The 12,120-nt window shown below is 39.2% G+C and overlaps 2 protein-coding genes across 2 annotated transcripts in view; both read right to left on the bottom strand.

The window, feature by feature from the left end:
• Positions 1–12,120, bottom strand: part of LOC140170310 (FERM, ARHGEF and pleckstrin domain-containing protein 1-like) — a 186,321-nt gene that overhangs the window by 39,652 nt on the left and 134,549 nt on the right. Inside the window, 6 exon segments of the mRNA XM_072193678.1 lie at positions 3,298–3,475; positions 3,477–3,765; positions 5,051–5,116; positions 7,305–7,468; positions 8,708–8,832; positions 8,835–8,953. Of these exon segments, the coding sequence (XP_072049779.1) occupies positions 3,298–3,475; positions 3,477–3,765; positions 5,051–5,116; positions 7,305–7,468; positions 8,708–8,832; positions 8,835–8,953 (941 nt within the window).
• LOC140170312 (uncharacterized) lies at positions 1,941–3,282 on the bottom strand. The gene has a single exon (XM_072193681.1). The coding sequence runs from the start codon at positions 3,147–3,149 to the stop codon at positions 2,208–2,210; it is 942 nt and encodes a 313-aa protein (XP_072049782.1). The 5' UTR covers positions 3,150–3,282; the 3' UTR covers positions 1,941–2,207.

Consider the following 12,120-nt stretch of genomic DNA (forward strand, 5'->3'; position numbering starts at 1 on the left):
CATACTTCTTTTTCATAAAGAAATTACCATATCTTGTCTTTGGAAGAGAGCAAAATCCTGTAGCATATCACCTCATCTTGCATGGATAAAAACAAAATTTCCACTGTTAGTACAGAAAGCCTATATAATATAACAAAATAGCTGCCCTATAGACATTTGATAATCTCTTCATTCTATATTGTATACATAACTACAGATATGACACCTGGCAGCTACTGATGATGGGGCCTTCTTGCACAAACCCCTTGACATGTACAATGAGACAAAACTCACAAACAGATAGGCTATTCCAGGTGAAATCCATACACCCCCTGTGGATGGCATGAGCTTAATCTCCCACACAGGGAGTGTAGATTTCAAATGGAGTCACCCATTCAGGTAACCCTATTTGAAATTGTGGATGATTAAGGTCATGTCTTCCATAGGGGGTGTATGGATTTCAACTGGAATAGCCGTTTGACAAAGAATCGATACCACAATCAAAACAAACGACAAAATCCCAATAACACAAGTAAAACCTGTCATTTCAAACGAGCTAACAAAATAAACAGTAACAAAAATAGCTGCAAACAAGAAACTAATAGAATTCTGACATTCACTGCAGAACAGAGCCGTTATCAATCTCATCTCCTGCTACAAATGTCACTAACCCATACCTGTAACAATGGATTTAAAGCAACTTTGTTTCCTGTAGATGAGTATTTAGCACATCTCATTCCAAAACATTATACCTGTTACGTTCTCATACATGGGTTAAGAGGCGCATAATCTTAGGAATGAGACTAATCGGCCTATCCCGCAGTGACAACTTATTGATTATGCCTACATGCAATAATCAATTTATTGATAATATGTATCGAAAATTATATCTAAAATGAACTAAAACATATTTGTAAGTCACATGCAATCTAGTTCAGTAACAGTGAATTGTTATAAAACATTCAGCCTGAACTCTTCTGTGGAAAAACTTTCCCAGGCACAATACAATTAACAGGGACTAAAATTTCAACAATGAACAAAAAGAACATCCCATCATATGAAGTATGTAATGTTATATCGGTTAAAAAAAAGATCAACATCTTTTCGCTTTGTGGTCAAACTTTAATGTTGTATGTAGTGATGCTGTGTATTTTGAGTTTTCCAATTCTTTTGAATTTTAGCAGTCATCTTGTCGTTAGGAAGGACATACACGTCGTAGCAGCGATCCGGCGTTACGCACGAGAAACTGAAAAATAACACTAGCTATATCCTACTGCCTCTTATGATGTGGGTATGTAAACTTATAAGAACTGCTACATGGTATGATGTATGACTGTTGGATTGATTAACCATGCAAAACTGAACGTAAAATAACGATGAAGACATAACCAATCAAGCGGGGGGAGTGAAAAATAAAATCAAAATCAATCAAAATCGTCAGAGTTAGCTATTGACTCTCCCTCCCCGTCCAGGAGTTCACCCCCACTCTGCAGATCATCAAACAACTCGCCGTTTTCAGGAATCTCACGAATGATGCCCCCATTGCCTAGCGCATGCCTAGAAAGCAAACCGTTCGTCACCGGGTGGTGTATGTCATTAAGTAATACTTCTTGCTCGCCCTCATCACTCGAGCTGCTCGTAAACCCAGTCCCCCCATGGGATTTGGTAAACTTAGCCTCGGCAACTTTGTACTGATACACGCAACTATCGTTAGAGCTAGTGGAGTCGGAATCGCTCACATCGCTGCTGCTGCTGCTCGCGTCGCTACGGTCGGACACGCTCATGTTACAATGCACTCGTATACTTTCGTTCTCTAAATTGGGAAAGCTAACCTCTTTACTGTTTAAAATATCGTCTACATTACGTCCTGCGAATGTTTGCCTTGCCGAGTCATCGCTACCAATACTGTGCTTACTATCACGCTTTGACTCGTCCTCATGCTCATCTACATCTCGAGGGCTCATGGGCGGTGAGCGAACAATTTTAAGCCTAAGCTCGCTTACAAAATGACCTGTTTTGGAAGGAGAAGTAGGTGGTCTATTGTTATCATCATCATTATCCTGAGGGACGATGGCAATTGTCTCTAAATCAGACAAATTTGGCACGTTATTATTGGCTTGAGACAATGCAAATCTACTCTCAGTTGGTGAGGTAGCAGGAGTCGCGCCCGAGACCAAACTCTCAGTTTGCGAATCTTGAACAGAAACCGGGCTTAACTCGGTTTTCTCTTAGCTTTCTGGTGTGATGTCCACCTCTTGGACGGTTTCTAGAGGTTTGGACTGCATTCCTACATTTTCTATATTGACTAAGGAAGATTTGTCAACATCTTTGGTGTCTTTGGGTTGTATTTGGTAACTACTAAGGGGCTGCATCAGCCTCTCTTGAACCTCGCGAGCCTGCTGCAAAACCCGTTCGACCCTGGCGTCTTCTTCGTCAGAATCGCTTGACAAAACATCGGTCTCCATGGCCTTAAGGCTCTCTCTTGTCTCGGCTAAGCTAAGCTCTAACTGTTGCAAGTTTGCGGAAGTCTCGTCTAAATTGTCCTCGAGCACTTGCAATTTTTTGTTCGTGATGCCTAAATTTTCTTCCACTTCTTCGTCTTCTGAAAAAGTGAGGCTATGTTTGCCCGTGAATAAGAACGGGTTCTCTTCCCCGTGTAAAGCTATATCGGGCAACCCCGATAGTGGAATCTTTGTTAATTGATTGTCACCGTGATCTGGGGCAAAGGACTCTAAACTTCTAGTCTCAAAACTAGACACCGTATACTGGTCATCGGTGGGACTAGAAAGTTCATGAGCTACTTTCAGCGCTTCGTCTATGCTACGGCTTAAGTGTACCCTAGTGTCTATACGCGCTTGGATGAGGTCTAGATCTGCGCTGCCGCTAGACGGGCTACTACTAGTACTACTACTCGACTGGCTCGGTTTGACTTCGCTTTCCTCGCTGCTACTGCTTGACGGCCTAGCCTGTGACAACTCCTCATTGCTCTGTTGCACTATAACTGGCTCAATACGCTTGGTCGGGGTCAAAACCTCCTCAAAATCGCTACAAGAAGAGTCGCTATCTTCGAGGGCTTCGAGAGCAGCGAGCCTTTCTTCGGTAGTGTCCCTAGACCTATCTGATGAGCTAATACTAGTTCTGTTACTGGAGCTAAGGCTAAGTTCACTCATAGGCACTCGTCCGGGGCCTAGTTTCTGCCGCCGTCACCCGAGCTATCTAATAAAGGTTTGCGCATTACAACACCATCTAAATCTAAACGTAAGTTACAACTAGGGATACTGGTATTGGAAGTGTTAGTAGTACAATGCATACTCAAACCGTCTGTTCTGCCCGTCCCGTTCATCGCTGGCAGCTCCGCCTCCGACGCCGATGTGAACCCTGCCGCATCCTCCGCATTGCCTCCGTTGATCCCTAGAGAGCTGATTCCTAATCGGACGTCGTCCATGTCTCGACTCACGGCGTCCTGCGAGGAGTTGTCCTCGTTCACCGTATACTGTGATCGTTATACTGGAACTAGACACTCCTTTATGAATGGCTATTCTAGAGTTCTCATGTACGGGGGTGACGGGAGTTGATGATGGCGAAGTCATGGCATCGGACTGAGGGTGTGTCATGCTGCGAGAGTCCATCCGGTGGTGCTCCATCTCGCCATACGGTTCCCGTGGAAACGAGAGGTCAGGGGCACTGTGAGCATCCGACACAATGGTCTCCGTTAAGTCTATTGTGAGGGGTGTGGTTGTTCTGGGTGCTCCTAGACTTCGGGCTGACACACGAGAGGCATTTAAGCTGAAAGGAACCAAATGACACAATAATATTTATGAGCATGATTGAAACATGTGGACAATATTTGCCTTGCCAAAATATTTCTATATTAATGCCACAGAAGCATTAAACATACCAAAACAATCATACTTTTCCATTAAAACCATGTTTTCATAATGATAATTCAATAAAAGCCTAATTAAACATGTTTCAATTGGTTAATTACCACTCCTCGTTGAAATTTCAGAATCCATTTATTTTGATGTGGGATTACTTGAGTGCATTAATTAAAGCCATTATGTGACAAGAGGAACAAATCTAATGTTGCTATGAGTTATGATGAAAACATAGCATTGATATGTTGCTTTTAAAGTTGGAGAAGCATTCATAACCAGAAGACCAATTTGAATGGAGGTTGGACCATACTTTTGCAGTTTGTTAAGTGTGAATGAATAATGAAATGCTGACATTAGACTTATTCTTATAGATTGTGTCACATTATGTTCAATTTTGTATCGCAATAATATGATAAAAGAATTCCAGAGGTGGAGGTGGTTCAAACCCTTGTTCAGCGAGGGTAATGAATTATGTATATCATTAGATGTACATGGTGGGATGGACGAGTATGAGGGCCACATATAAGTGCTAAATAATTGCAAATAATTTAGACATACTTCACACTTTACAGACTTTATTTGAAAAGTATCTATAAATATCCCGGAGGAAAATTGGTTTGGAGGCCATCCACATCAAGTACATAGTGAGTGATCTTGAAAGAAAAAGGGACGCCACAAGCTTCCACCAGCTTACGACTCACTCATCCATTCATCTAATAGAAAGAGGGTCAACCCCTGTTGCTTCTACCAACCAGATGAACAGTTTCCTGCTACCGCAACACCCGAAACCAGTCAGTGGATGCTGGTCGCAGGCTACCAACCTCCACAATATAAGTTGTGAGAACTTTGCAAAATTTTGCTTTCTGAATAATCAATAAATAGCTTCAAACTGGGAACAGCCCATTTGTCTGAAGGGTCATTAGTCCGATTAAAGCTAACGTTAGAGGGTTCAGGGCATTTTAGGTTAGGATTAGGGTTATGGTGAGGGTTAGGCCATAGGGTAATAATTAGGGTTTATAACGACTCTTTTTGGGTTTTGGGACTAGTGACCATTCAGACTAATCTCTCACTTAGGGTTAGAGTGCAGTTTATGGTTAGGATTAGGCCATAGGGTAATAATTATGGTTTATAATGACTCTTTTTGCATTTTGGGACTAGTATTCAGACTAGTGACCTATAACCAATAGACTTACCCAAATGCTGGTCTGTGACCAAAACCATCTCTCACTTGTTCTACCACCTGCTTTTGTGTTCTTCCACTAAAAAATAGAAATTTAAAAAACAATGTTTAGAAATTAGGTACAATTACAGAATAGGGTGTAACTTGTTGGACTTGAGTCCAGTCCTCATTTACAGAGTTTAGAGTTAGGGTTTAGGGTTCAGGTAGGGCAGTCTTGAAGTAAGACTAGTAGAGTTGCACCCTATTACGTAATCACTCCAGAAATTATTATAACTTACAGGAAACACAAGCATCATGTGTCACAGCATGGAATTGACTCAAGCCATTTAAAGAATTTTTTCAAATTTTGCTTCATAAAACCAAAATTTTGATTTCACTCAAAAATTTTGGTTTGTCACACAAAATTAAAAATAACATGATATTATCATTCTTTCTTTTGTCTTTATGAAATATGACGTGTATTCTGTCGGCGGAATGTCTCAGATTGGAATTCTGACCCCAGATTGGAATTCTGACCCCTGATTGGCCAGATATGGCTGTTCCAAGTTACTCACAGGAGTGAAAGATTACCATAGGAGTGAATTACCAAGTCAACAAAATTTCTCTTTATAGCTAAATTACTTATTGTTTGGAGTTCTTTAATATATCATCAACAATAATGTCCTACAAATTTTGTACATGAAGAAACTTTAACACTATCAAGTCCAAAAATAGGACAATTCGGGACCACTCCATAGACACCCCATGAAAAGTTTCACTCCAGTTATGGTGAATGAGCATGTCAAATTCGACAACCCCGACTGACAGAATACACAGGATAATATCGTCCTGCTTTCTAAAAAAGTGCATAACCATTCCACTTCAGGTTGCACTGAACTATTCTAGGAATACACCATGGTGATTGACAGGTGGGGATCCAAAATAGCTGATTCCAATCAATGTTATACAGTGGCCCACAGCAGCTGAAGGGCGTATCCCATCATGCATTGCAGTCTATCTGCTTGCTCCATAGCAAATACATACAAAACATAAGAGCTACTTAAATATTGAGAGCTATGGATAGTTTCACAATACTTTCGAAATCATATTTTTTTAAACCAAACTCAAAGCTCCCCTGATATATAAGCGAGTAATTCAAAGCTGAAGTGAGGGATTTTGTGTACACTATCTATGGCATGTGTAGTTCTGCTATGGTACCGGAGAGCATGATGGGATACACCTATCAGCTGCTGTGACAGAGGCCTATGCAGACTGACTTCTATTTTTAAATCTTTGATTTGGTTACCAATTTCCATGAAGCTGTGGCCCATTGAAGCAAAACACAAACAACTTTATATATAGACAGCTTCCTTATTCCTTCACCAGGCTATTCCAGTTGAAATTCACAAGGAAGATATGACCATAATCTTCCACACAGGGAGTGTAAAGTTCAAATTGGGTTACCTGAATGGATGACACCATTTGAAATCTACACCCCCTGTGTGGGAGATATTGGGTGTATGGAATAGCACTACTTGCTATTAGTATACTATCCAGAGAGGTTGCGTCAGCTACTTTCGGGCTCTGTTGCTATTAGTATACTATCCAGAGAGGTTGCGTCAGCAACCGAGACGCGCTCGATTGAACGTCTCACGCTTGCTAAGTCCGTGAGGGCCACAGACTGCGGCTAGTATGGAATAGCCCATTGTTGGTTATTATTGCTTCTACTAGCATAATCTTGCAAACAAGCTATCTACTTCAATCTACTTGCAAGCAACAAAATGGTGGGTTTTTTTTCAGAATCAAAATTTCAAAGGTGACACTTCTGTCACTGACCCCATTTTGCTTGATTAAATGCCCATTCAGTGATTTCCTCACCCAGACGATCATAAAAATCATAAAAATTCAGATTTTGGTACCTTTGTCATTGTCATAGATGTACTAATATAGCCTGCTAGTGGTTCAGCTGAAAGCTGTGTATTTAAGGCAAAATAAGGCATACACAAGAATTTGTAATTTATATACTGACAGTATATAAATTAGCTAGATGGGGCTTCAACTTTGTCAATACTGGTGTTTTCTTTGTTTTTCGACAAATCTTTCATTTCAAAAAATTTGAATGACTTATCCTTCACGTTGAAGCAATTTATAAACAAATTTATTTTCTTAACACTTTCGATAGAATCACTGAATGGGACTTTAAGTCGCAAATTTAACGCATAGATTAATTATCTATGACCTCGTATGTGTTCAACCCTCTTATGTGTTCATCCTATGTTTATACCTACCTAAATCTAAACCTGGATCCCCTGCTTAGTAACCGCCTTCTTGTGCGCGGATGACCCGCCTTGTTGAGACGGAAGAATGTGTGGTGCTCAACACAACTCTTCCAGAACCGCTTGCACTCATTTCTTGATCCCATCATGAATTCTACTGTGCTCCGCGGGTAACCCTGTTGGCAGAATAAGAGGGAAGAAATTACGTAAATGACAAATAGTGCATAAGATCAGTCGGCTTACCAAATTTGCGATTTTGGTGGCGACTTTTGAAGATGATTGTGACACGATCTGATTAACTCAGACCAACATGCTCAATTTTGACGATCTTGAGTAAGGCTATTTTGGAAACTGAAGTTTCCACAAACAAGTTTTACTGTACAAGGAATACCTACTCTAATATTTTGAAATCATGAAGAGGTTGGTGTTTTTTCTTCGAATTTTCATTTTGAAATATGTATAGATTTTTAAACAGTTTGTTCACACTGGGTTTAAAATATGAAGGGATATAATAATGAAAGTCCCATTCACATATTATTACGATTCATTGCATGGGCAGAGTGCAAGGACCATCATAAGTGCTGTAAAATGTTTTTAATTCAAAATATCCTAAATTTGGCTCAATAGATCAGATTGTGTCACGTATGTTGATTGTATGCACGACTGGGAATAATTGCCAATTCTGGCTCCTTTCACCTGCACTTCCGAGAAAATTGAAATGTCAATCAAAAACATATGTTGTACAAGTTTTGTGGAATTTTGTCATGTACTGGGTTCACTTGTTTGGACTCGCATTTAAAAGATTATTTACGGTCTAGGAGATTACAATGTTTACGATATTGTGGATTCTGGATATAGCTGCCAAGCTTGTTTGCAATAATATAACACACCATACCAAGTGTGTAAACTAAACATCCTTTTAAGGGGCTCTGTGAGCGAGTGAGTGACCTCAATGCAAGTACTCAGGCCCGTACGCAAGATTTTTTGGCGCGAGTGCTGATTTTGAAAAAGTGGACCTTTTTTCTGGATTTTGTGAAAAGTGGACTTTCTTCCCGAAATTTGGATCTTTTTGACCAAAAAGCTTTTTTACTCGATACGCGCTTCAAATTGTAATATTTTGGGATTTTTTAGACTTTTGCAATTTTTTTGGGGGAGGGGTATGCAGCCACCTCCCTGCGTATGCTCTACAAGTACTCATTGATATCAAATCTTTAATAGTATCACCTATTTCAAAGACAGATGCTAGATACCCAATACATTTCTGCTTGAACAATAAACTGTACATACCCTTCTGTTGATTTTGGAACACCCTAGATATAAAATATATAAAGGGTGCCCGTATGGGGACACTGGATGTTAATATAAGTTAAATATATTAAACACAACTGAGATTATTGAAGTTACGAAGCACTTACGAATCCTTCCGGATGAAGTTTGACTAAGAATCGCTTCCGTTTGAAGCTTAGCTTTCTGACTTTGGCCCAGGAGAAGGTGTTGATCTTTTGGTTGTTGTGGAATACCAAGACGCCCTGATGCGACGCGCTAGGAATAACTGGACATTCTCGTAATCTCGCGCCTGAAACAGTCGCAGACGCCAGTACATCTCCAGTCTCCTTGAGACATCAAGGAGATTGAAGTCGGCATCTGCTGGAGTCTGCCCACTGTAAGAAAGAAGATCAAAATTAATCAATAAATTGATGGCTCAGCGGCAGAGGGATGTATATCCATTAGCTGTGATCTGTACATATGACTATGTCCTAAGCAGTATAAGGGGCACTATGCATGAGTGAACATCTTTCTGTCACCTGCTAGAGTATGGTCACTGACAAAACAAAATAATCTTCAATCATTTTTTGATGACTTAGCGGCACAAAGACAAATCTCCATTTGCGGTGTGTATGATAGCATGTGATATGCATGAGATTACGAACGGCATGGGGATGCCCTAGTTAGTGTATGCAGGCCTTATATTAAGTATGCATGGACCAGGAGCTAAAATGAGCTCCTGGTCCCAAAGATGGCTTCTGGTCCTATAGTTTGTAGTGTAAAATATTTGACACACCAGGGGCCAAAATGGGCAACCATGGGAGCCTAGGTGCCAGCTTAATATAAGCCTTGAGTGCATGCACTATACAACAAACTCATGCATACGACACTCCGACAACCATACAAACTTCGACAACCATACAATACAGCTAATGAACATCAGTCTTTCTACCGCTGAGGCAACGGAAAAAAACCTCTGTTCTACGGGCAGAAGGCCCTTTCAAGTAGGGTCGGTTGGTTGGGTTTTTTTTTTTTTTGCAATGACCTTAAAATCATTTGTACAGAAAAAAATTGCTAAAATACTAACAATCTGGGTCTGTCGGGCCCACAGAGTAGGGTGTTTTTTTTGCGTTGCCAGGGCCATTGAAATTAAATAATTATGTAGCTTAAAATAGCTTACTTTTTAATTTATCACTCCTTATTCAAAAATCCCTCTTTAATTGCTCACTACTTGTGCTTGTCTTTGCTTGTCAATTTACCAAGGAAATTAATTCTTAAATGCCACTAATATCAAAAAGCTCTTTCAATCCCCTTCCCTTTGAATTGTAAAAGTAGTAATATTTGCGCTTTGCCGATTTTAAGCTATTTTGTCCGTTTTGAATTTTGCGATTTTCACTTTTCTTAAAGAACTATGCACAAAAGGTACATATTTGCATGTATCAAATTTGCAGCAGCTGGTAAGAAAAGGGTAAATAAATGTAGCGCGAAAATTAACATGTCAACAGTATATTTTTGTTCTGGTGAGGCCCAATTTAAAAAAAGCTTTGTCTCAAAGCTCCCGCGCATGTTAGTTTTTTCAACCTTTTTTTTTAAATACAATCGAAATGCCGTTTTGACAATTTTTTTAAACCTCTGGAATTCATTTGGGGGGGGGGAGAAAAGTACATCAAGATGGACCACCAGAACCCTGCTCTTAGATTACTTCAATACAATAGTTGCATCACTTTATGTTTAAAAATACAACACTTCATACAGTAGAATAAGATGTTTTGTCACATTTGAAAAAAATCTTTGGAAAAAAAAAAAACGCATTTCGCATTAGTTTTTCAGAGTTGGAGAGCTTTGAGACAAACCTTTTTTTTAATTTGGCCTAAAATGAGTTGGTTTGTGTCATTTCATTATACAAATAACATCTTTCAATCTTGTCAAATAAGTAATTTCAAATATTCTTAAGTCTTATTCTGTTATAGGATTAGTGTTACAAGTTCTGTGCATTAAAGGTGGGTGGCCCAATTGTAACACATGAAGTGTTATACCTCCCAATGATACCCATGGGTAAAGTGAAGGGGTGAAGCTGTCAGTGGGATCATACACCTAACAAATCAAACAATTCTCCAAAATATAATTTAAATTAAATTAACTTTCATTCAAGAACAGAAACATCTAATTCATATCAAATTAACTTTTCCTTTAATTACATCCAATTATCAGTATTAATATCTTATTAGGCCAAGTAAAAAATAAAACATGTTTCACGTCCGCGTTTTCAAAAAAAAGGAGGAAGAGGGGGCTTTTTTTTTTTTTTTTTTTTATCGCAAAATTGGTGTAAATACCCATAATTAGAGCTATTTTAGCGTATACAATAATGCCTGGAAAGAGGAGGAGGCCTCTTTTTATTTCTTGTTCTGAGAGATAGGCCCTCTCTAACTATCACAAAACCTTATAAAAGTGTTTCTTTAATATTAGCAAGGCTATAGAAAGCATCCCAACTTCCTAGACATATTTTTTGAAAAGTTATAACTGAATTTCAAAAATAAAAATAAAATTGAAGAAACCTCAAAAAAGGAAGGGGGAGGGGACGTGAAACATGTTTTATTTTTTACTTGGCCTTATAAAATCCATAAAATCCTCTCTTATCTAATTACCAAGGATGCTTTTAATTTAGGGTTAAATCAATTAACTGCCATCCTGCTAGACAAGTTCATTTGTTAATGAAATATCTGTGATAATCCAATACAAAACTAATTAGCGGCATATTAGGCTCTTCCAGTTGAAGTTCATACACCCTATGGAAGACATGACCTTAATCTTCCACACAGGGGGTGTAGATTTCAAATAGAGCCACCATTCAGGTATCCCCATTTGAAATTCACACCCCCTGTGTGAAAGATTAAGGTTGTGTCTTCCATAGGGGGTGTATGGATGTTAATTGTAATAGCCTAATTTACCATACAATTAACCCAGATAGCTTCATTAGACTGACAATTGTAAAGTATCATCACCAAGGGCAACATTCAATTGTTGTCTATTTATAACCAATAGGATGTTCACATGACCTATCTGGGTTCAGATTGGCGTTACAAGTCCATGAATTTGACAAGGTTAGACCAGTTTCACAGCTGTTCGATTCAGACTACACATCGCAGCGTGATGTCATGCTTTTAAAACATGGCACCATTGCGTGATGAAATTAAAAACAGACTTGAAAGTAATTTTGATGAAAAACACTGAAAATGCCCAAAAAAGCTTAAAAACAGCGTAAAATTGGGGTACAATGGCTCAAATTGGGCTGAAAATAAAATAAAAGTGTAAATTTGATCAACATAAAAAGCAGATATCCTCTAAAAAGAGAAAAAGTTTCGGGTCTGTAAAAATACTACAACAATATACAACATCACGGCCACGGCGATGTGTAGCCTGCATCTCCTTTTATCGTCATTTTGCTGACATTGATATTCCAGCAGCCAATCACAAGCATGCGCAGATATTGTGGTGTGATGCAAAGGAAGCTAAACAAAGTTCAACTCTCAATGCCGACAAAATTTCCACCGCGCAATGAGAA

Source organism: Amphiura filiformis, chromosome 14, assembly GCF_039555335.1.
Source record: "Amphiura filiformis chromosome 14, Afil_fr2py, whole genome shotgun sequence".
Classification (NCBI taxonomy): Eukaryota; Metazoa; Echinodermata; class Ophiuroidea; order Amphilepidida; family Amphiuridae; genus Amphiura; species Amphiura filiformis.